The following is a 22,789-nucleotide window of genomic DNA, read 5'->3' as shown; positions in this document are numbered from 1 at the left end:
AACAGCAGCTACCCTTTCAGTAATCTACTCAATTCACCCATCTAATAAATAGCCAGGAGTAAATTCTGGTTCCCAACTCCTAAGCTCAAACTCCAAACCTAGAAATCAATCTCTGACTCCTTAATATGCTTTCAAACAGGATCAAGAAGCTACAATTAGAAAACAGCTGTGTGGCTTGAAAGAGGAAGTGGTCTGTGCATATGGACCTAAATGAGGAGTAAGTGGCCTGGAAATTTCAAACAGGCTTTCTTCCTTCCTACCACTTCCAGTCAAGTCTTCTGATATTTTTTTAAAAAAAAGCAATATGGGGAAAAACTGAAGACTTTCTAATTAAAAAAAGGGAATAACTTTCATTTATGCCAATTGCTCTGATTGAAGAAAGAATATTATCTACACTTATTTTCTCTCTTATACAAGTGCTTGGGAGCATAACAGAAAAACAACACCACCACCAACCCATTTTCATGTTTTATAAATACATTCATCAAGATATAAAAGAAAGATATTAAACGTCTATGAGAGAGGAATGGGGGACATCTGTAATACCCTCAACAATAAAGATAAATATATTTTTTAAAAAGTCTGTAAGGGAAGAGACCCTTAGAGAAACTTTCAGATAACTGTCTCTTTTAAGTAGAGGAATACAGCAATAACTGGCTTAGGAGGATGAGATGATAGCCCGCCTGGAGGAGTGCTATGTGCAAGAGTCTCAGGGGCCCAATCCTTCTACCATCTCCCCAAAGTTCCCCCACCAGTTACAAGGTCTGCTTCCTAGTAGGTACGTGGGGCAGGTCAACTTGACACTCTTCAGGAACCACCCAGAGACTCAGCAGTAACCATCATTGTTTTTTTTTTAATCCTCAACCGAGGAAATTTTTCCATTTTTTGTTCAGATAGAGCAGGAGGGAGAGAGAGGAAGAGAGAGAGAGAGAAACATCGATGTGAAAGGAACACATCGAGTGGCTGCCACCCGCACGACCAACCAGGGCCGGGGACAAACTGCAACCGAGGTACGTGCCCTTAGTGGGAACCGAACCCGGGTCTCTCTGTACCACAGGCCGACGCTCCAACCGCTGAGCCAAACCGGCCAGGGCACCATCATTGTTATAGAAGATTACCCAGTAGTAGTATTAGTCACCTTGGCTTGTACTCAGGAATGAGCAGGCCAGAGAAAATGGAAATATACCACTTATCAGGCTGGGCAGCCTGGTGCAGCTCCAACTGCATTGGTATGCAAATTAGGAAACTTAGGTCTTTTGATTGAGAACAAGGTTGCTTTCACTTTTTATCTGAAGGAGATGAAACACCTTGAGTGGTGAGGGTTAATCAGCCTGAAAAGGCATCAAACTTTGTTTTTAGTCTCTGCCAGTATTAGCTACAACATTAAATAGCGTTTAAACCAAACGTTCTTTAAAGATCCTAGTATAAATTAATAATAAGTGACTTTTTCAGCCCATGATGTTTGACCTCCCAGTGGGGACCTGGAAGTGACAAGACTGTCCAGTCTGCCTGTCCACAGCCCTGATCTTTCTTTACATACATGTCAGCGGAATCAATTCTTGTGAGCCCAGAACTCGTTTTGATTTCTTTCAATGCCACATCTGCTTCTCCTTCCTGTAGAAGCAGAGATGAAAGGGATTTAACACAATATGTCTATAAGACAAATCCTCTATCGAAAGATAAAAAGGCAAAAGATCAAGAATTTTGATGGCATGCAACCTAAGGAGCCTACCAAACATTTAAATGTGAGATGTTTACATTTGGTCATTCAAATGGAATGGAAATGTACCCTTCCCTCACCCAACATGCCCTGTCAGGATTATAAATATCTAGCCGAAGTTGGTCTTCTCTCATTCAGCACAGTCAATCTGACCGCATAATATGAAAGCTTATCTCCTGTTCTCCTTGGCAGTTCCCTTCTTTCCTAGTTTAAGGTCACATAGAGCTAGTGACAACTCCACATACCTTTCCTGTACAGTCCTTTAAAATGCAAAATGCTAGAGCTTGCTGAAGCAAAGCTAAGTTTTCTGCGAACAAGGCTCACAAAGCACAGTCAGCTCCTATTAGAAATCCTATTAATCTTGGGTCATTTAGGAAACAAGATTAAGACCCTTCAATGACTTGAAGGACATTTTTATTCTAATGAAGTAGCAGGCTAGTCTTCCAAAAATACACAAAGATATTCTGGATAGTTTTGATTGTGTACACTCTTCCTAAATCTTGGGCAGTGCTTTCCAATTCACAGAGGCAAGGCAAGGAAACCAGGTTTACACTAAAAATAACAGAACTTATATGCCTGTATGTGTAACCAATGGACATAGACAACAATGCTGGGGTGGGGTGGGGTGGGGTGGAGGACAGGGAGGAGGATGCCTGGGGGAAAAAAGAGAAACATCTGCAACAAAAATTAATAAAAATTAAAAAAAATCAATACAATAAAAAAAAGGAGACATTATCAAACAAAAAATAAAAATTGTTTAATGGGACATAAAAAATAAATAACTGTCATTTATCAGTGTTAACCATGCACCCTGGAGGCAGAAGACTTTTGGAAACTCTTCAAAAGTTCTTTGGACTTCCTGAATTTTATCAGTTATTTGCAGAAGGTTAATGCTCTTTGATCAAACTTGCATTTCATAATCTTTAGTCATTTGCAGAAAGGGTATTCTGGCAAAGTATGCTTTCAAAAAGTATTTTAATTCTCTTGATTTCAGTGACTTTTAATGCATCTAAAATGTACTAGGGGGCATGGATGGCAAGGTTTTTAAGAGCCATTCTCTACCTCTATCAATCTTCAGTGCAGCAAATGAACCAGAAAATAAGGAATGTCACACTCTAATATTTCAGACACATCAGTAGTTTAGCTTTTTGCAAACTGCCCTCATCCCCCCACCCTAGCTCCCCTTATCTACAAGGTACATTTTTCTCTTTCAGAGACACAATAAATTTCTTTTCCTTTATCAGACATGCACTTTGACAAAGCTAAAATAACAGTGTGTATGACAGGACTGGATCTTTGCGTGTTTTTTCCTTCTCTTCTTAGTCTCTTTTAGTAGCCAGGCAGAGGCCCCTCTGTGGTTCATCCACCTTTCAGTAGGACTGCCGCACACCCAGACCCAGCCGTGACAGGTGCTGCACATGTGCTTAGAACATGCCATCTTGCATAGCTCACTTCACTTTGAGGGCACATAAAAGAGAGTTTGACAGCACTGGCTTCACACTCTGTCCTCAGAGGTTCCCGAGTAGCTGCTGTTAGAGAAGTCGAGACAGCCCCTCCACCTACAACTACAGCAGCTCTGCTCCTGTTCTCCACTTCTTTTATTCTTTAAAAAAAGATATTTTTTATTTTGTTAATCCTCACCCGAGGATATTTTTTCATTTATTTATTTATTATTTTATTTTTTTCAGATAGAGTGGAAGGGAGGGAGGGAGAGAGAAACATTGATGTGAGAGAGACACATTGATTGGCTGCCTCCTGAACGACCCCAACTGGGGCCAGGGATGAACCTGCAACCCAGGTATGTGCCCTTGACCTGATTGGGAATCAAACCTGAGACGCTTCAATCCATGGACCTACATTCTAAATGCTGAGCCAAACTGGTCAGGCTTCCACCTCTTATTCATAAGTCCTTGTTTGAAAATGGGGTACTAATATTAAAAAGTGTTGTAAAGCCATTAGTTTACTGTATCTGATTATGATTCTGCTCACCTAAGTGAAATGCTGAACACAGCTTTGCGACCTGGTCTGAAAAAAATTTATGTTTTTTTTTTTTTTGCTTTTTAGGTCTGTCACACAATATCTGATTTGTGAGGATACTAGAAACAAGGACTAGCTATTTCATCATATAAGGTAACTGATGTTTTTCCATTTCAGCTATGATAATTCTTACAAACATCATTACACTTAAAAAACAAGAGCTAATTTACCTTTGCTACACTGAAATTTCCCCACTAAGTGGCTTCTCTATGTTGAAAAAGAAACGGTGGCATTTGTATCAAATTTGCTTAACACAAAATCAAAATACTTACAGCCATCCGTATTTCAACAAAGGAGTCTTCAGAGGGGCCACCTGAGCTCAGCTTGAGTTGTAACTCAGACACAATGCCCAGCAGATCTGCCTTTTCGGCTTGAAGTCGTGATACTTGGGTTTTCAGCTGTTCCATTTCCTGATCTGCTTCTGCTTTGGGGACCTTGGGGTCCCCAGTGGAGTCCTGGAAATGAGGAGGAGAAAAGCAAATTAATGAATTAAACTAAGGCCCCAGCATCAAACTCGAGTGCCACAAACCCACTGGCAAGGCAGTTTCTCAACATCTTCGTCCCCTGTGCTTTACAGTAGAAAATTCTCAATTTTCCTTGTCAATTTATTTTGATATAATGTTTAAAATAAACATTTTTACATTATTTTATTGTATTCAAATAATAAAAAACATGGAAATAACCTCATGACAAGAAAGACATGCTTCCTCAGCATGCTAGGATAATCTGGTATCATGAAAATAAACAACCAGCATGGAGACTTGACTCGAGGTGGTGAACACACAATACAGTGTACAGATCATATGTTGTGGAATTGTGTATCTGTATAATTTTGTATACTTGAAACCTGTATAATTTTGTTAACCAGTGTCATCCCAATAAATTAAAAAAAAAAAAGCGATTTTCCAATAACTGCTTAATGCTTTATTTTTAAATTGATTTTAGAGAGGGGGGGGAGAGAGAGAGAGAAATATTGATTTGAAAGAGAAACATCAATCACCCCAACCAGGGATTGAGCATGCAACCTAGCATGTGCCTGACTGGGAATGGAACCTGCCACCTTTAGGTGTACAGGATCATGCTCCAACCGAGCCACCCAGCCAGGGTGCTTTCGCAGTATATTAAAACGCACACACACACACACACACACACACAGACAACAACCAGACTTTGCCAATGGCAGAATTATAACTTATAGTCCAAAAATACCAGAAAATAAGGACAAAAAGCTGCCACAACTTAACTTCTTGCCCACCCCCCTCCACATTCAGTAATTGCAATGGAATGAACATAACATGCAACTCAACCTCTTGTTTCTACCCCCCTCCCCCAACAAATGTATGCCCATCCCACTCTCCCCATACCTGTCATGTCTCTACTCAGAAAGCAAAGCACCAAGGACATCACTTGGTACAGTAATGGCAAAAACACAATGAAAGGTTCAAAATTCTCCCAGGAATGTAGTCTGGGTACTATAATACTCTGTGTTGTTGTTTTAACATTGTTAAACGTAAGTCTGGGGATAAATAAGCAAACTGAAAATTCAGAGGCTAGAAACGAAAGAAAAAAATTAAATTTCAGCTTCTATACACATTAATAATAAACATTAATATGTCACTAATGTCAAGTGCATATTGTGTTCATCCCATTGCAATTACTGAATGTGACAAAGTCAGAGAAGCAAGACCCTGCTGAGCTGCGGTGCTTTACTCGGGAGCTGATCAGTGAATGTGTTGCCTTGAGTAGATTTGCTTCGTGTCTGGCCTCAGTTTTCTTGAGTTAGAAAGAAAGACACAGTACCACATGGTTTCTGTGGTCTCTGCCAGCTGTGACCTCCTCGACCTCTCTGATCTCCTCCTCAGGAAACCTACACTGTTCTGTGGGCATGGCATCACCTTAAATACAAACACTTGAGATTATCTGAGGATGAAAATTGACAAGTACACACACACACACACACATCCTCTGTGATAAATTTCCTAAGGAGTGGTAAACAGATCCAAAGGCTCACAGTGGAACCAAAAAGTATCAGAAGGGCATGTGCCTGTACCATAAACCAGCTTGTCCATGAAATATTAAAAAGCACAGTAGGCAGGGGCCCCTCCCACCATCCAGATCATCATGGTCGTCTTCATCTGGAGCAGGCCCCTGCTAGGAATCTACTTAGAGAAAAGCAACTTATTGTGAAATGAAGTTAGGTGTACAAGGAAAGGTTAAAAGCGTGTGCTGTCTCTTTTAGTAATGACTCACACCAAGGAAACATACACGTAAAGGAATAAACACACATAAGGAAAGGTACTGCTCAGCCTGGAATCAGGAGTAAGTAGGTGAGGGCAAGATTATGCCCCGTTAGGAGTCTTCACATTTACCCACCTGACCTCTCGGGGGACATTTTATTTTATTTTATTTTTTTATTTTTATTTTTTTATCCTCACCCAAGGATATTTTTCCATTTTTTATACAGATAGAGTGGGAGGGAGAGAGAGGAACAGAGAGAGAGAGAGAAACATCGACGTGAAGGGACACATCGAGTGGCTGCCACCCGCACGACCAACCAGGGCCGGGGACAAACTGCAACCAAGGTACGCGCCCTTAGCGGGAACCAAACCCGGGTCTCTCCGGACCGCAGGCCGACGCTCTAACCGCTGAGCCAAACTGGCCAGGGCTCGGGGGACATTTTATAGAATGGATTTTTAAAAACTATCTTGGCATAAAGGTAAGAAATCATTTTGTTTTCTTTTTTTAAAGGAGCTTCTAAAGCTTTATTTGAATTTTCTGTCTCCATATAAGTATGTTCTTGGAAAGAGAGTTTTAAGCATGTGTCTGAGGACCAGGGATGGCCATGACACCATCTCAGACTGTCAGGTTCATTGTTTTTTCCACAATTGTGAGCATCTCTTAACTCTCCTTGGGAAATTATGAATCTTCTTATTTGTCCATACACCCCTTGTAGGATAACACTTGTAGGATAAAATGGAGTTTCTCTCCATGTTAACATTGAGTGTCTTCATTACCTAGACTAGAACGCCCGTGGTTCAGTCTCCCCACTCTCAACTCCCATTCCACTATTTGTTATGCTGTCATCACTTTTGAGCACTTACCATTGACCTTTGTGTGACAGCAGCTTCTAGGTCTTTCTGTATATTTGTGTAATGTCTCTATCCTACTGTCCTGGTGATGTATGCAGGTTGATAAGCCTTTTTATAATCCAAGAAGAAAAGTCTATCTAATGACCTTTGCCTAGCAATCTGCAATTAAAAGTTAAAAAGTATTCTTTAGAGACATTATAATGTATAATTCAGTGAAACAGGACAGAGCCATTAATGCCTCAACCTCACATGGAGGATGGAAGGCAGCTCTCTGAAGGAAATTCCCAACTCCCTGGCCTTGTGTGGCACAGAAGGCATGAGAAGCCCTGGTGGCCTGAGGGACATTTCCTGTAGAAAGGGCAGCAAAGGTAGGCCAGCATGAGTGAGACACGCCCAAGGCCTGAAGAACTCTACTAAGCTAGGAAGATGACGGCCTAAGGTTTAAAAATCATCTCAAATGATCCATGAAACAAAAATTAAGGAAGAGACAGGCAGACAGGAATGGGCCTGGGAGGCACAGTTTGAGGGAGAAAGCTGATGACCAAGGGTCTTAATGAGCCGTAAGTGTCTCTTTGCCCCCAAACACTCAAGTCCTTTGTCCCAAGAACTCGTTTCTGAATCCTGCTTATAGCTTGCTTCAACTTAACATCTGCATTGAAAGAAGCTTTCTAGAGCTTTGGCTTCTGATCTCAACTTCTTTCAATACTGGGACATGTAGGAAAACCTATAGGCAGACTATCTCAGACAGACAAACTGCTTCTGGAAGCTTCCTTTTTGTCTTCAATGTGATAGGCTCCAACTGGCTGAAGCCAGCTGCTAGCTCACATCCCAAAAGCCAAGGGAACTATCTATAAGATATTTTGTTCCAGAGAATAGAAAATTACTCTTGTATCCCAGGTGGTCATTTCAGAGTACTGTACCTCAAAAATATTTGGCCAATGAGAGACTGCCCCCAGAAAAGTGACTTAATACTCTTGGAACTGTAAGATACACTGAAGAGGTGATAAACCCTATCAACAGTGAAATATTTCCAGTACAAATATAAATGTATTAAAGCTGAATGTTTCCATTGTCTCATGAGCACGAGCTGATGCATAGATCATTGATATAAACTATATTTTTGTAAACAACTTTTCATTCTTTAGATTATCCAATATCACCCCTTTTTCATTATTTTCTTTCTGCTTTATTTGTCTGCATTCTTTACCCATTTAAGAAATTAAACATAATTAAAAGTAAAGTCTCAAGAAAAGTCACTGATATCAGGATTACATCCTCCCTTATTCAACCCAGTGCTCCAGCTTCCAAAGGGCTGTTAAGTTGCAGGTTTGGACAGCAGATGTCACCTTAACAAACAATACTCTGAGCTTTAGAGTGTGGGCAGAAGAGACGGCACATGTGTCTGATTTGTATATTCACTAATACCGACATCCACTCTTGGTTGTGAGTGTATTTCCCAGGTTCTTTGGGTTAATGAAAACATGGCAACCCGATATAACCTCCTATCACAACATGACATTTGTCAAACTATTTTTCAGAAGTAAATGTAAAATGTAAAGCGAAGAATCTGTTTTAAACTGAGAGGAAGGATGGTCAGTAAGTAAAAATTCTGAATAACAGTAAATTTTAAAAATGTAATTTTAGCTCTGGCCAGTTTGGCTCAGAGGACCAGAGAGTCCGGGGTTCGGTTCCTGCTAGGGGCATGTACCTCCATTGCAGTTCGTCCCTGGCCCTGGCTGGGGTTGTGTGGGTGGCAACCAGCTGATGTGTCTCTCTGACATCGACGTTTCTCTCTCTCTCTTCTCCCTCTTGCTCTATATGAAGATAAATGCAAAAATGTCCTTGGGTGAGAATAAAAATAAAATAGCCCTGGCCAGTTTGGCTCAGCAGTTAGAGCATCAGCCTGCGGTCCAGAGAGACCCAGGTTTGGTTCCTGCTAAGGGTATGTACCTCGGTTGCAGTTTGTCCCTGGCCCTGGTTGGGTTGTGCAAGTGGCAGCCACTCGATGTGTCCCTTTCACGTTGATGTTTCTCTCTCTCTCTCTCTCTTCCTCTCTCTCCCTTCTGCTCTATCTGAATAAAAAATGGAAAAATGTCCTTGAGTGAAGATAAAAAAAAAAAATGTAATTTTAGCCCAGTCAGTGTGGCTCAGTAGATTGAGCATCGTCCCACGGACTGAGAGGTCCTGGTTCGATTCCCCGTCAGGGCACATGCCCGGTTGTGGGCTCGATCCCCAGTGGGGGCATGTAGGAGGCAGCAGATCAATGTTTCTCTCTCACATCAATGTTTTTGTCTCCCTCCCTTCCTCTCTCTCTAAAACAATCAATAAAATATATTTTAAAAATATAATTTTATATCAAAGACATACACCAAAACTAACACTTGCCCTATTCTAGACAGAGGTCCTTCTGCTCTGTCTATAATGAATACAGAATAATGATTTATAACCTCAAAATTCTTCTGACTAAAATCAATATGGCCAAAGCTTTACAAATTTCTTTCCCCAAAAGAGATTATTCATGACCTTTAAAATTGCAACCAATCTTCTCAGCACGAACACTTCTTTCAAAATAATGCAAAACACCCATCTAACCTGAACCATGAAAGGGTTTGATCTTCAAACCCTAGACAAATGAGATTCCACTACAAATATTAATAAAATAAAATCACAACTAATCAATCTGCTCACCTCAAATGACCTTTCTGTTTTCCCTTTTAGTTTTCCAAGTTCTTCCTTTAATTTTTCATTTTCATGACTCAGAGCCATAAGGTGCTCTTTGGCTTCTTTGCTCTGGCTCTCAAAAAAAAGGCGTTCTTCCTTCTGTTTCTCTGTCCAGGCTGAGAGCTCCTGAAATCGCCCTTTCATAGCTTGGTTATTTAACTTCATGGCTTCTGTATAGGGTTCAGAGGGAGGGTATCACACAACAAGGGACTATACTTGATTTAATGAATCAAACTGCCCCTCAAACCACTTCACTGTGAGGCTCTGAATCTGAAGATGTCATGTTGGGCCTGGGCCCAAGTGTCAGCCAGAAAAAGACTGTAGCAAGAGGAGTACTTTTTGCTTCCAGACAGAACTTGCAGGTCTAATGTTATTTCTAGTCCTCAAGTCTCAAGAAAGTAAAATTGATTTGGGTACCTCCATATAGCACAAATATCTACAAATAACTATACAGACTAATGTCTGTGACTACTAGATTCAAATACTGGGCCCGCCAAAGGCCATGGCTTGATATTAGAATGCTTTCTCTTAACAAGGTCATATTTAGGACTAACTGAAATAATAGCAGCCTTTCTTTCTTTTTCCTTTTAAATAGGCTAAATGTCTTCATGTCATTGCCCTGAGATACAAAAAATACTTTTTATTCTGACCTGTACCCCAAAGTAAATAATGGAAACAGTTTTAGCCTTACTAAACACTAAATTCTGTGCTCTATCTGCCCCCAGGGAACCAGATAGAGAACAGGGAGTTCACCTACAAGCCTTATTACAAAGGGATTAGGTTCAGGAAGGCCCGGGATGAATAGAGAAACACAGGGGCCAGGTGCTGCTCACCTTTCAGTTGGTGATTCTCAATCAGGAGTTCTTTCAGTTGCTGCAGCAGCTCCTCTGGGGTAAAAGTGTTCAGGTTTGGGTGAGCCAGATTGGGGGGTCCATTTCCTGTGGTTTCATTGGGGCTGTCCCCCTTTTCAGTCAGGCAGTTAAGTGGTTGGTAGGACATGGCAGCAGTTCCTATGGAAAAGTTACAAACAAAAATAGCTGTCTCCCCTCTGCAAGGGGTCCCCATGAGTCTCCCAAATCCATTAGCAATTGCTAATAAGTATTCCAAGAGTCGCCTACTCTCTCTCCAATTATGTTTGAACATTTACGATTCTTCCTTTTAAATAAAAAGATATATCCTAGCTTCAGTGTGCATGTGTGTGCACGTATATGTCTGGGTATATGGGTATGTAGGGGTGCAGTGAGGAGCTGGGGTATGGAAGAGGAAAAGTGGGCATAGCATCATGAGGATTGGGATCCTAACACAAGTCATGCAAGAGGGTTTCCATATATATATTTTTAGACATGGGCAAAGTATTGTTAAATTGATTTCCCTGTGCAAATCTTTAAACCCAAATCTCCATACTTTGGGTGAATTGTATGGTATATGAATTATATCTCAATAAATCTATTCATAATCTTCATATTTTGTTTCTTATATTTTTGACTAAGAAGAAAGGGGGGACTAACATATTTTGGATGCTTTCTATGGTCCTGAATCACTGCACCACAGATGCCAGTTTCTAATCCTCACTGAAACTCAACTATATATCTCTTTTACAGGGGACGAAGTGGGGTTCACTGAGGTTTCATAGCTCAGCCAAGGGCACATAACAAGAGGCACAACAAAGTTATCAGGTATGATTCTAAACCCAGACCTGTAATATGATAAAGGTATGACTAAATATTTAGGCTTCAGTATTCGACAGTTTTGCAAAGCACACTAAAAAGACTAGAAACCCTTGCCTAATTATTGCATATTCTAAGACTGTTTTAAGCATACCACTTTATTCTGTAGAGGGGTCAAAGTGGACATAAATAAGAGAAAGTGTATCCCAACTCTACCTCTATATGGCCTACCACCTGGGCAAACACAGAAATCTCTTCTAATGACTGGCTATATGCTATAGGCAAACATTTTCTTTTTCATACTCCATGAAGGTGATAAGCCTTTTCATGAAGAACTGCAGAGTCAGCAAATCAGTCACCGGAAGCTGAGGAGAGAGATGGGCACTATCTGACCTATCACTGTATCACAACATCTACGATACTGTCAAGTGTCCATATAATAAAATATAACTACACACATGGAGTGCAGGACAGTGCTTCTTCCCAATCCAACAGGAGGTGATACCTGGACTCTCTGGAGGTCCCTTGGAACTGAGAGGCTGGCAACTGGCCTTTGGTCTGAAGGAAGTTGTATGTATCAGAGATGGTGCTACTACTGACAGGACAGTAGTCCCCAGGACACTATCACTTTTAGGACTCCTCCCTGGGATAGCCAGCACAAGGAAAGGCATTCAAATGAAATTCTTTAATGAGGCTGGCAATTTCTGGAGGTAGAAAACACTGATAAAGCATAATATTCAACTGTGAGCCTTTAGAAGGCATCTAGTTTTACACATCCTAATTCATTTAGAAAAGAGGAATAACACTGAAGTGTGCTCTCTCTTGGCATCAGGTGACTTCATGGACTGGTTTTGTTTTCCCCAATAAAATAATCTGCATTATTGTGCATAAACTAATTTGGATAAAAATAATCTGAATAATGCGAGTTTTTCTGGCTTTCTATAAAGTTAATTTTTGCACAGAATGTTGGTGCTAACATTTCATAAAAATGAGTTTTTACTTAGTTACAGTGTTCCCATTTCTTTTGCAGAGGAATATTATATTCAAGGTAATAGACCTAAAGATAAAATCCTTGTAATATATATCACTTACTTGTCCGCATTAAATGTTCTCAGGTAGTCAATGATTGTATAATTAAAAAGTAAATGGAGCCCTGGCCGGTTTGGCTCAGCGGTTAGAGAATGGGCCCACGGACCATAGAGATCCAAGTTTGGTTCCCGCTAGGGGCATGTACCTCAGATGCAGTTTGTCCTGGGCCCTGGTTAGGGTTGTGTGCATGGCAACCACTCAATGTGTCTCTCTCACGTCGATGTCTCTCTCTCTCTCTCTCTCTCTCTTCCTCCCTCCCTCCCTCCCACTCTATCTGAAGATAAATGCAAAAATGTCCTTGGGTGAGGATAAAAAATAAATAAATTTAAAATAAAGTATAAAAAAAAAAGTAAATGAAAACATTTAACAGATATATATTTTTAAAAAGTGTCTAAGCAGCCCTGTCCAGTTTTGCTCAGTGGTTAGAGCGTCAGCCCTCGGACCAAAGAGTCAAGGGTTCAATTCCAATCAAGGGTACAGACCTTGGTTGCGGTTCAGTCCCCAGCCCTGGTTGGGGTCATGCAGCATGCAACCAGTCAGTGTGTCTCTCCTACTACATCAATGTTTCTCTCTCTCTCTCCCCCTCCTCCCACTCTGTCTGAAAAATAGATGGAAAAATATCCTTAGGTGAGGATTTAAAAATAAATAAGTAAAATAAAATAAAATAAAATAAAATAAAAGTATTTAAGCAGATATCTGTAGATGGGTTTGGTTTCATTTTATTATATGTACACATTTCTCCTTAATGTTTTTTCCAAGAGAGGAGAAAGAGAAAGAAAGGAATGGAGAGGAGTGGGGAGGGGAGGAAAGACAAGAGAAGGGAGGAAAGGGAAGGAAGAAAGAAGAAAGATTTTCTTTTGAAAATCGGGCAGATATTTCTTCCTTCTTGATTTTCCTTTATACCTCCACCAAGTTTTTAGATACAACTATAACAAAGTTAAAGTGGTTCTAGTTGTTTAATCGGTGCTTCTCACTTTTTCAGGTTGCCCAGACTTTATAAGAATAAGGAAAAAAAAGTAGGGTTATACTAAGGAAGACAGTAGGAAAAATACTGGGTGCACTAACCAGATGTGTGACCTTCAGAAGTCATCAGGCCTCTTGCTATGGTGTATTGACTTGTCTAGCAAATGATGATGATTATGGTTGGTTTCAGCTTAAAAAAAGTCTTCTTAAGCTTCTAGCAAGATCACTGGTCAACCTACACTGTTCAACACATGCACCCTAACACCCTCATGGTAGTGCCATCTCCTCTGTCCTAGTTATAGTAAACTCTTTGTTATCCAGCATTGTTAGGAAAATTTATTTAGTAATGCAAATGTCATAGTAAATAAAAAGTTAGCATCTATGCTGAACATATGCATGTAAAAACCAAAACTAAAAAGCATGTAAATTATTACCAAATTTTTACTAAAAGCAATTTAATCAATTTTGGTGACTCAAAGGGCACTTTATGGTTTTAGAATGTTTGGAGGGCCTCATTAGGAGTTATCACAGTACAGTGCGTATGGGAAACATCTGCTGGTGAAGCTGAATTCTCTGTTTTTAACATTACCTTGAGCTCTTTCGTTAAGCAGACACAGAAATGCATTAGAAATCCTTGCACACATCTTCAAAGGTTACAAAATTTGGAACTAAGCCATTTATTCCAAGATTTTACCTAATAACAGAATTTCTCATGAAAGGCCAATTAATCTAGATCCTAAATGTGTCATTTCTAAGCAAAGGTGATATTTAACTACAAAAGGGTAAATTCATTTAGCACAGAATTTGTCAAGATTTTGCCAAAGAGAAAGAATGAGAACTAGTTGGAAGGTAAAAGATTCAAAGCAAAATCTCCAAGACTTAATTCCCAGATCTGCTATTTGAACTCCTGGTTATATATTTTTATCGTTCTTAATTCCAGAGGTCAAGTAATTATAGCAATGACTTGACTTTATAGGCATGAGCTTAAATCTTATTCCTGAGTTGGCCTTAAAAATGATCCAGTCCAACTCCTTTATTCAATGCAAGAATGTCTCACCTAGTTTCCATGACAGATGGTCATAGAGATCAGGCTTGAATGACTTCAATGATAGAAAATATGAGCAATGACCTTAGCAGACAACAGGATGACTCTGATGATCAGAAAGTCATTTAGAAATGTCTTATACTGACTTCCACCCATTGGACATTGGACCAGTAGGCATAATACAGAATAAACCCAGGCCCCAGCCCTGGTGTGGCTGATTCTCCAGATTTGCTGATTAAGTATTCATAGGTTCAATTCCCAAGTGGATAAATTTGCTTCTTTTTTTTTTTAATTGAATTTATTGGGGTAACACTGGTTAACTAAATTATACTGGTTTTAGGTGCACAATTCTACAACATATCTGTACACCTACTAGTCTTCTACGGTTCTATGGCGTGCACTTCCAGATTCTTAAACTCAACTTTAAAAACTTATTTTGAAAACTAGTGCTGTTTTTTATATCACTACAAGGGTATCTGGATGTCATTTCATAACACATATTCTGTTATTCAATCCTCATACACACGTCAAAGTGAAAACAATGAAAACTTTTAATATAACTCTTTTCTTTCTGAATGAATAGATCTTTTCAAAAAACAGAGTTTAACTTTTTCCTTTGGATTTACTATTCCATAGATTCCAAAGAATAAATCGAATAGTCCAAGTCTCTAAAATTCACAAAAAAGCAGGGTTTAACCATGTGCTTCTATTTGAGCGGGTTTTGTGGGGAGGTCCATAGGAAGGTAATACAGTGACCAATTCCTTTTAAGAATAAAGCTTGTTTTGCTTTTTGGAAGGTTTAGTTGGATTCCATAGCATAAGACACAACTTGAAATCAATTACAAAGAAAAAAGATACTAATTTTATAATGTTGTTCACAATATATAAAGAATACTTAGCCCTGGCCAGTTTGGCGCAATGGTTAGAGTGTCGGCCTGTGGACCAGAGAGACCTAGGTTCGGTTCCTGCTAAGGGCATGTACCTCGGTTGCAGTTTGACTCTGGCCCCAGTTGGGGTCATGTGAGTGGCAGCCAGTCAATGTGTCTCTCTCACATCAATGTTTCTCTTTCTCTCTTCCTCCCTCTCTCCCTCCCACTCTATCTGAAGATAAATGCAAAAAGATGTCCTCAGGTGAGGATAAAAAAATAATAATTAAAAAAAAAAGAATACTTAAACTGGCCTAGTAGAAAAAGAGATCAGTTACCCCCAAAGACTCTGTCCTCTCTCTACCAACTACATTTAAACTTTACTTGCTTAGTCCATTCCAGGGAAGTCTCTGGCCTTGACCTCTGCTCCAGGATCCCTCCAGCCCACTACAAACTGGGCACATCCTGGGGGTTAGCCAGGGCCCCCTAGGCAAAGAGCAAGGTGTATGTCTGGGGGTTAGTGGGACAGTTCTCCTAAATGCTGCTTGCTCAGATCTGAGGCTCCTGATGTCCTAACACCACCTTACTGTTCTAAGGCTTTCCTTTCCCATGTCATCTATAAACAGCTCTGTGGCATAAATTTCCACACAACAATTATCCTGGTGAGGTGGCAGACCAGAACCTGGGTTTCATTTTCTCTTACTGATGTTGACTGCTTACACATTTACGACAGTAAAAACAATTCCTCAGCCTCATAAATATTCATATTCTCACATTCTCTCTCTCACTTTCTCTTTCTGTCTCCCCCTGTTCTCTCAGATAGCTTTAAAGATTCCCTTCAGCCCTGGCTGGTTTGGCTCGGTGGTTGGAGCATCGGCCTGCGGTCCAGAGCCCCAGGTTCAGTTCCCGCTGAGGGCATGTACCTCGGCTGCAGTTTGTTACCAGCCCTGGTTGGGTCGTGCGGGAGGCAGCCACTCAGTGTGTCCCTTTCACACTGATGTTTCGCGCTCTCTCTCTCTTCCTCTCGCCCTCCCTTAGGGAGAGGTCACTTATTCTTTAGTGTTCCTGGGCCATCTCATAAAGCTAGAGTACATTTTAGGTTGCATGTCTTCAAAAAGTGTTTATGTGGAACTGGCTGTATATAATCATTCCCAACCTGAGGGAGGGTGTCAACCTTAAACCACCTTGGTGACCTGCAAAGTAAGTCACCTGCAGTTTGCTAGGCCAGTAAAAAGGGGGGAAGGGCGCTTTGGGACGGCAGCCCCCTCTGCCCTTTCCCTTTAGATCAGGATCTGCCAGGACCTGGAAACCCTCCCACCGGGGGGGACACCCCACCCCTCGCCACCCCCCGCCCCCTACTGGCTCAGGGTCGCAGGGAAGGGGGCTGCGGGAACAGCTTCCTGGGCAGAGGAGGTGCCACCGCCTCTCCCAGCCTTGCCCACCCTCTGCCCCAGCTCACCCTGCGCCCGCACTCTCGCCTCACTCCTGGTCACTGCTTCCCCCGCATTGTGCCTGCTGGGAGAGCGGAACTCTGGACCCGGATGCAGACGCCGCCCAGGAGACGCGCTGGGGCTAGGGGAGCCCGGGTCAGACAGGCAACCACGCAGCCCCACCCAGCGGCGCTCAGCTGACCGTGGCGTGGGCCTCCCCTCCTCTGCCGGGGAATTTGCCGATCCGCCTCTCCGCAGGCCCCGCCCCCTCAAAACTCCGCCCTTTTTTTTCCCCCTGGCGCAGACCTGCAGCGAGCCAGCTGTGCCGCTCAGGCTGGGTCTGGGCGGGGAACCCGGGACAATGAGGGCTGCGCCTAGGTGTAAATCTGACGTTAACTAAAAATAAATTACTAATTAAATCAGGTATGCGGAGTCGGTCCTCCCTGTGGGGGTGGGGGTAGGTAAGGCCAGATATACAGGGGGTTGCTGCATCCCATGGAAAGAGGAGAATGGTCTCAGGAATCCTTGGAAAGAGGCTTCATCTCCGTTAAAAGTCTTACATCTGGAGTCCCCTTTTCTCCACACCCTGCCAGCACTTGTTTGAGGATTTGTTGATGGCTGCCATTCTGACAGGTGTGAGGTGATACCTTATAGTTGTTTTATTATCCTCACTGGAGACATTTTTTTGCATTTAACTTCAGATAAAGCAGGAGGGAGGGGGGAAGAGAGAGAGAGAGAAACATCGATGTGAAAGGGACACATCAACTGGTTGCCACCCACACTACCTCAGCTGGGGCCAGGGACAGCTGCAACCGAGGTCCAGTGCCCTTAGCAGGAACCAAACTCGGGACTCTCTGGTCTGCAGGCCGACACACTAACTGCTGAGCCAAACTGGCCAGGGCCCTCATAGTTGTTTTAATTTCTATCTCTCTGATGATTAGTGACACAGAGCATGTTTTCATATATCTCTTGGCCATTTGTATGTCCTCTTTGGAGAGGTATCTATTTAGATCCTCTGCCCATTTTTTAAATTGGATTGTCTTCCTTTTGTTGAGTTAATGAGTACTTGATATATTTTGGATATTAACCCCTTATCCAGTGTATCATTGGCAAATAATGTTCTCTCATAGAGTGGGTTCCCTTACACTGCTAATGGGAATGCAGACTGGTGCAGCCACTATGGAAAACGATATGGAGTTTCCTCAAAATATTAAAAATGGAACTGCCACCCTGGCCGGTTTGGCTCAGCAGTTAGAGTGTTGGTCTGCGGTCCAGAGAGACCTGGGTTCGGTTCCCGCTAAGGGCGTGTACCTCGGTAGCAGTTTGTCCCTAGCCCTGGTTGGTCATGCGGGTGGCAGCCACTCGATGTGTCCCTTTCACGGCGATGTTTCCCTCTCTCTCTCTCTCTCTGTCTCTCTCTCCCTCCCACTCTATCTGAACAAAAAATGGAACTGCCATTTGATCTAGTGATCTTGGGACAGGCCAGTAAGCCAGGACAAGTGGAACAGAGAAACAGACAGATCGCTGAACAAACTGACAGAGCAATTTATAGTGTATATAGAAGCTCACCTTCCTAGAAATAACATGTAGGTCTCAGTTATATTTCAGTTCCAGACCCAGAAGAGCAGCAAAACCAGGTAGACAACACCAGAACCAGCTGCATTGACTAGCAACCCCCTGCCCTGACACTGACCAATCAGTGAAGACCAAGAGCCTGAAGGAGCACACCTAGAAAACTGATGAATATTCTGTTGAAACTCCCCTGAGGCCACCCCTAAGATTCCTGCCTGCAAGAGAAAAATAAAAGCCTCAAGACAAAGGACCCCGGGCTTCCTCTCCTTCCCGGGAGCACACCCATTCCCACCACCCTTTTTTTGCCCCACTGGCATGCATCTCCCAGACTCTAAGAGACCCCACAAGGCTTGCAACCAGGGCAGCAATTGGCAATGGTAGTTCATCCCAGGCAAACCCCTTAAACCCGTCCCCAAGGCCCCCTTTTCTCTGACTTCTTAAGCGAGCTGAAGCAGACCAGCCTAGGCTCATTTCCCAGCCCTTTGTTGTTTCACTATTCCCAGCTTTAATAACCATGCTCTAAAATTCACCTGAACTCATGCTGTGAAAATTTTCCTCCATCAAGTCAAGAACCCACACACTACTGTCCTGGCCCTAGGCAGACCCACTCAGGGCCAGGTCCCCTTTCCAGTAACAATCCCACTACTAAGAATATATCCTAAGAAGCCTGAAACATCAATCAGAAAGAATATATGCACCCCTATGTTCATAGCAGCTCTATTTACAGTAGCAAAGATCTGGAAACAGCCAAAGTGCCCATTGGTAGATGAGTGGATAAAAAAGCTATGGTACATGCACATAATGGAATACTATGCAGCTGTACGAAAGAAAGGTCTCTTGTCTTTTGAGACAACATGGAGGGACCTGGAGAACATTGTGCTAAGTGAAATAGGACAGAGAAAAACAAGTATCACATAATCTCACTTATTTGTGGAATATAATGAACACAATAAACTCTCAAACAAAATAGATCCAGAGACATGGAAGTAGGGAACAGACTGACAAACCTCAGAGGGAAGGGGGGTGGAGGAGTGAGAAGAGAAAAACCAAAGAACTTATATGCATATAAGCATAACTGATGGACACAGACAACAATGCAGTGAAGGGGGAGTTGGGAGCAGGGAGGGGGTGTCAATGGGGGAAAAAAAGGAGGGACATATGTAATACTTCCAACAACAAAGATCTATTTTTTGTCTTACATTTGGATATAGTTAACTGAGCATGGGTGGCTCTCCACCTGATTTTGCCCTTAAAATATACTTTAATTTAAAAACAAAGAGCCTGCAGGATGCCAGTTGGGCTCTTGGTCCTAGAGAGCAGGCCAAATTTGACCCTGTATGCTTCAGCTGCCCCAAGTAGGGGGTTACTAGATTGACCTGGATTGTACTTGGGAAGCAGGAGTATTGATCTGCTGGACCAGAGGAGGGAAGATGCCTCCACATTAGACAGATATAAGAGAGATGAAACAAGACGAGGAAGGAGAGGAAGTGCTCTAGTTTGCATCCTAAGGTCTGTGAGCCATGAGGAACAAGGAGGGGGTCACAGGACACAGAAGGCATCTGATCATGTGGTCAAGGTCTAGGCCAACATGGTGTGGTAGGTGCACCCAGCAGGCAACAGAACCCTCAAACAAGACAAGAAAACAGAACTCAGGGCAGGGTCCCATGTGGTCTGAGAGAGAGAGAGAGAGAGTCTGGGAGCCAGTCTGTGCTGAAGACTAAGAAAAATGTCTTACTGGGAAGAACTTGATTTACGAATAAAGGAGCAGATGCTGCTGAAATCAGTGGGAATAAGCAGCACTTTTATGCTTGCAGGCCGCTCACCTTGGGGATGGGGGCAGCGGGGTGGATCCTAATACAAATGGGAAAAGGCGGAATTCCTTTTCCTGGCATCTCCTAGGGGTTCAGCTTCCTGCTATCTAGACTGCCTGCTCCAGTCCGGCTCCCCCTTCACACCACCCTGGAGTTTACCTCTGGAACAGGACAGAGGCAGCTAGCAAGTCATAACTGCCCCCAGATCCAATTCCTAAGGGTCCCTTCTAGGCCTGTTAGGGGTGCCTGGGGTGAGTCACACTTCACTGGGCTTCTTTCTATTTTAAACTATATTAAGGTGATATAAAATGAGTGTCAGAGAAGCTGGGGGGTGGGGTGGGATGGGAATGAATAGGGGTGGGGGAAGGTCATACACCAGGCTGCCAAGGCTGTAGAGTAGAAGATTGGAGGTTAATTGCTGGTAAAGTAGTCAAGGTAGTTTTCTCCTGAACTACTTGCTCCCAGTAGGGGGCCTCCGAAGCCTTGAGAATCCCCACCACTTCTTAGCTATGTGACCTTGGACAAATTACCTACTCTTGCTGTACCTCATTCTCTACCTGTTAAATGGAAACTCTAATACAGGTCCAAAAGCCAAAAAGTGTTGAGAACCAAAGCATTTGTTAATTAATTTGGAGGCTAAATTTGACCTAAACTGACATAAACCGTTTACAGTCTTTATTTAGACTACTTGTGATTATTTGTTTCACTAAAGCCACATTAATTAGTTTGTATGAGAGCTGCTTTAGACCCTCTTGGGGGTTATGTTATATAGATTACATACATGTGTTGCCTTGCTAAAATCCAAACAATTCTGAATTCTGAATCTGAGCTTGCTCCAAAGGCTTTAAATAAGGGATTTGGATCTACAGCACTTACTACCTAAAGTCATTGTGAGGATTAAAGGAATAATGTTACCAGTGTAACTGGCTAATTGTTAATATTAATAATAGGAAATAAGCAAAGGGGAGGCCAGATATTGTAAGCATGGTCATCTGCACAGCTTCACCAGGAAGCTGCAATTTCACACTTCCCAGGGGACCACTAGTCCATTCCTGGCAAATGCCTGGCGGAAGGGAAATGGGCACAGTGGGCCCATGCACAGTGAAGTAGGGGTGACATAGGGAAGGTGCTTGCCTGTCAGTCTAACCTGGGAACAAAGATCATTGGCTAGGAGGGTGGACCCCAAAGCAAGCCCACAAAAGGGTGGATCCACACACAAAGGAGTCTGCTCTCTTATTCCTCTTGCTTTGCTCCTGCTTCCTTGCACCGGCTTGTTCCAGGCCCTGTGCTGTACTGCCATGTGGCCCTAGAAGCTGCAAGGCCCATGGCCATGTGGACCCCACACACAATGGACTGCAGCTGGGAATACAAGCTAAGCTAGCCAGATGCTGGATTGGACTGTGCTTCAATATAGAAAAAAATCTCTGGGCAGTGGCTTTAAGCCTAGCTCTGCTGAAAGACAAAATGGGACTTTCTCCATGGCAGGACGGAGGGAGGGGGGGAACTTGGAAACACAAGGGTTTAATTCCATAGAAATAAAGCTTTTTCATTCTCCTGTGGAGGCTCTGGAAATTCTTGTTCCCATGGCACCTCAAGAGCTCCCCTTCTATCAGCAACAGATGGGGATGTGAAGGACATACCATTGATAACAATAATACCTGTAAAACGCTCAGAACAATGCCTGGTGTGGAGTGATAGGGTTAAAGCCCTCTCTGTTTCTAGCCTGATTAGTCCAGGGTAGTGTCTCCTTCCTCTCACACTTCTGTGAGTACATGGACTCTAAGTACACCTAAGAATACTGCAATTGTAACATGCTTTTAGCTATTTACCTTTGTGGTAGGTGAGTACAAAGCAGTGTGGTAGAATATTTAGTGAGATATTTGTTTCATGATCTCTATGCTTCTTCCCATTCCCTAACTCCCTCAGTTTGGAGAAAGCAACTAATCCCTTTGTGTTTCCTACCTCAAGGACCTTTGCAGGATTCTTGGAAGACCAACCTTTCTTCTAGTCTGTAGAGAGAGCCCATTCTTACGAAATAATTTATCCCAGATGTCCTAGGGGAAGAGGGAAGAGAGGCAGGATGAGGTGGGGAGCTTTCACAGCAGTAGGAGGGAAGAGTAACTCCCCTAGAGTGGAGGGATTGGGGGTTGGTGGTCTCATGAGCATCAACAACTCAAGCCTCAGCCCTTGTAGCATCAGGACACATGGCAAGCTCTTGTAATACATCTGTTGGACCTTGGGAAACCTGGTCCCACAGCTTTGGCAGATTCAGGCTTGTCACTGGAAATAACAGCAACATGCCTTCTTCTCCTTAGAAGAACCCGTATGTTGGATAATGAGGGTATCAGTATCAAAGTTAATAGGCTGAAGAATAAATAGCCCTGATTCCAACGGTTCCCACAGCCCTCCTGGATTTTGCATGCCCTAGAGAAAAAAGGAGAGCCTCCACTCCAGACCTCAGGATGCCTGACAGTGGATTTCCCTAAACTCCTACATGGGCTAGGTGGAGAGAAAGTAAAAATATGTAATATTTTATATACATCTGAGCTAGTAAACTAATATTCATACTTGACACACCAGATCCAAAAGATCTGCCTATACTATAGATCTGCCTATACTGTGATTTTATAGAGATGAAATGTTTTGGAAAACAGAAACTGAGAGACAGAAAGACATGTGGTTGCCTGGGGCTGGGAGTGGCTTTGACTGTGAATGAGCTCAAGGGAATTTTGGGGGGTGATAAAAATATTCTAAAACTAGATTGCAATGATGATTGCAC

The 22,789-nt window shown here is 42.5% G+C and overlaps 1 protein-coding gene across 2 annotated transcripts in view; it reads right to left on the bottom strand.

Annotated features, from left to right (window-relative positions):
* Positions 1 to 16,772, bottom strand: part of OPTN (optineurin) — a 53,377-nt gene extending 36,605 nt beyond the window's left edge. Inside the window, exons 1-5 of one of the 2 annotated variants that reach the window (XM_036254719.1) lie at positions 16,657 to 16,772; positions 10,401 to 10,577; positions 9,535 to 9,737; positions 4,030 to 4,212; positions 1,541 to 1,614 (exon numbers count right to left, since the gene is read on the bottom strand). In XM_036254719.1, coding sequence (XP_036110612.1) covers positions 1,541 to 1,614; positions 4,030 to 4,212; positions 9,535 to 9,737; positions 10,401 to 10,566 — 626 coding nt within the window. In that variant the 5' untranslated portion in view covers positions 10,567 to 10,577; positions 16,657 to 16,772. Of the gene's footprint in view, positions 1 to 1,540; positions 1,615 to 4,029; positions 4,213 to 9,534; positions 9,738 to 10,400; positions 10,578 to 16,656 lie in introns of those variants that run through there. The other variant, XM_036254710.1, reaches the window with a different exon arrangement.
* Between the last annotated feature and the right edge of the window lie 6,017 nt (positions 16,773 to 22,789).

Source organism: Molossus molossus, unplaced genomic scaffold, assembly GCF_014108415.1.
Source record: "Molossus molossus isolate mMolMol1 unplaced genomic scaffold, mMolMol1.p scaffold_m16_p_1, whole genome shotgun sequence".
In the NCBI taxonomy this organism is placed as follows: Eukaryota; Metazoa; Chordata; class Mammalia; order Chiroptera; family Molossidae; genus Molossus; species Molossus molossus.
This window is presented reverse-complemented; position numbering and strand designations above follow the sequence as displayed.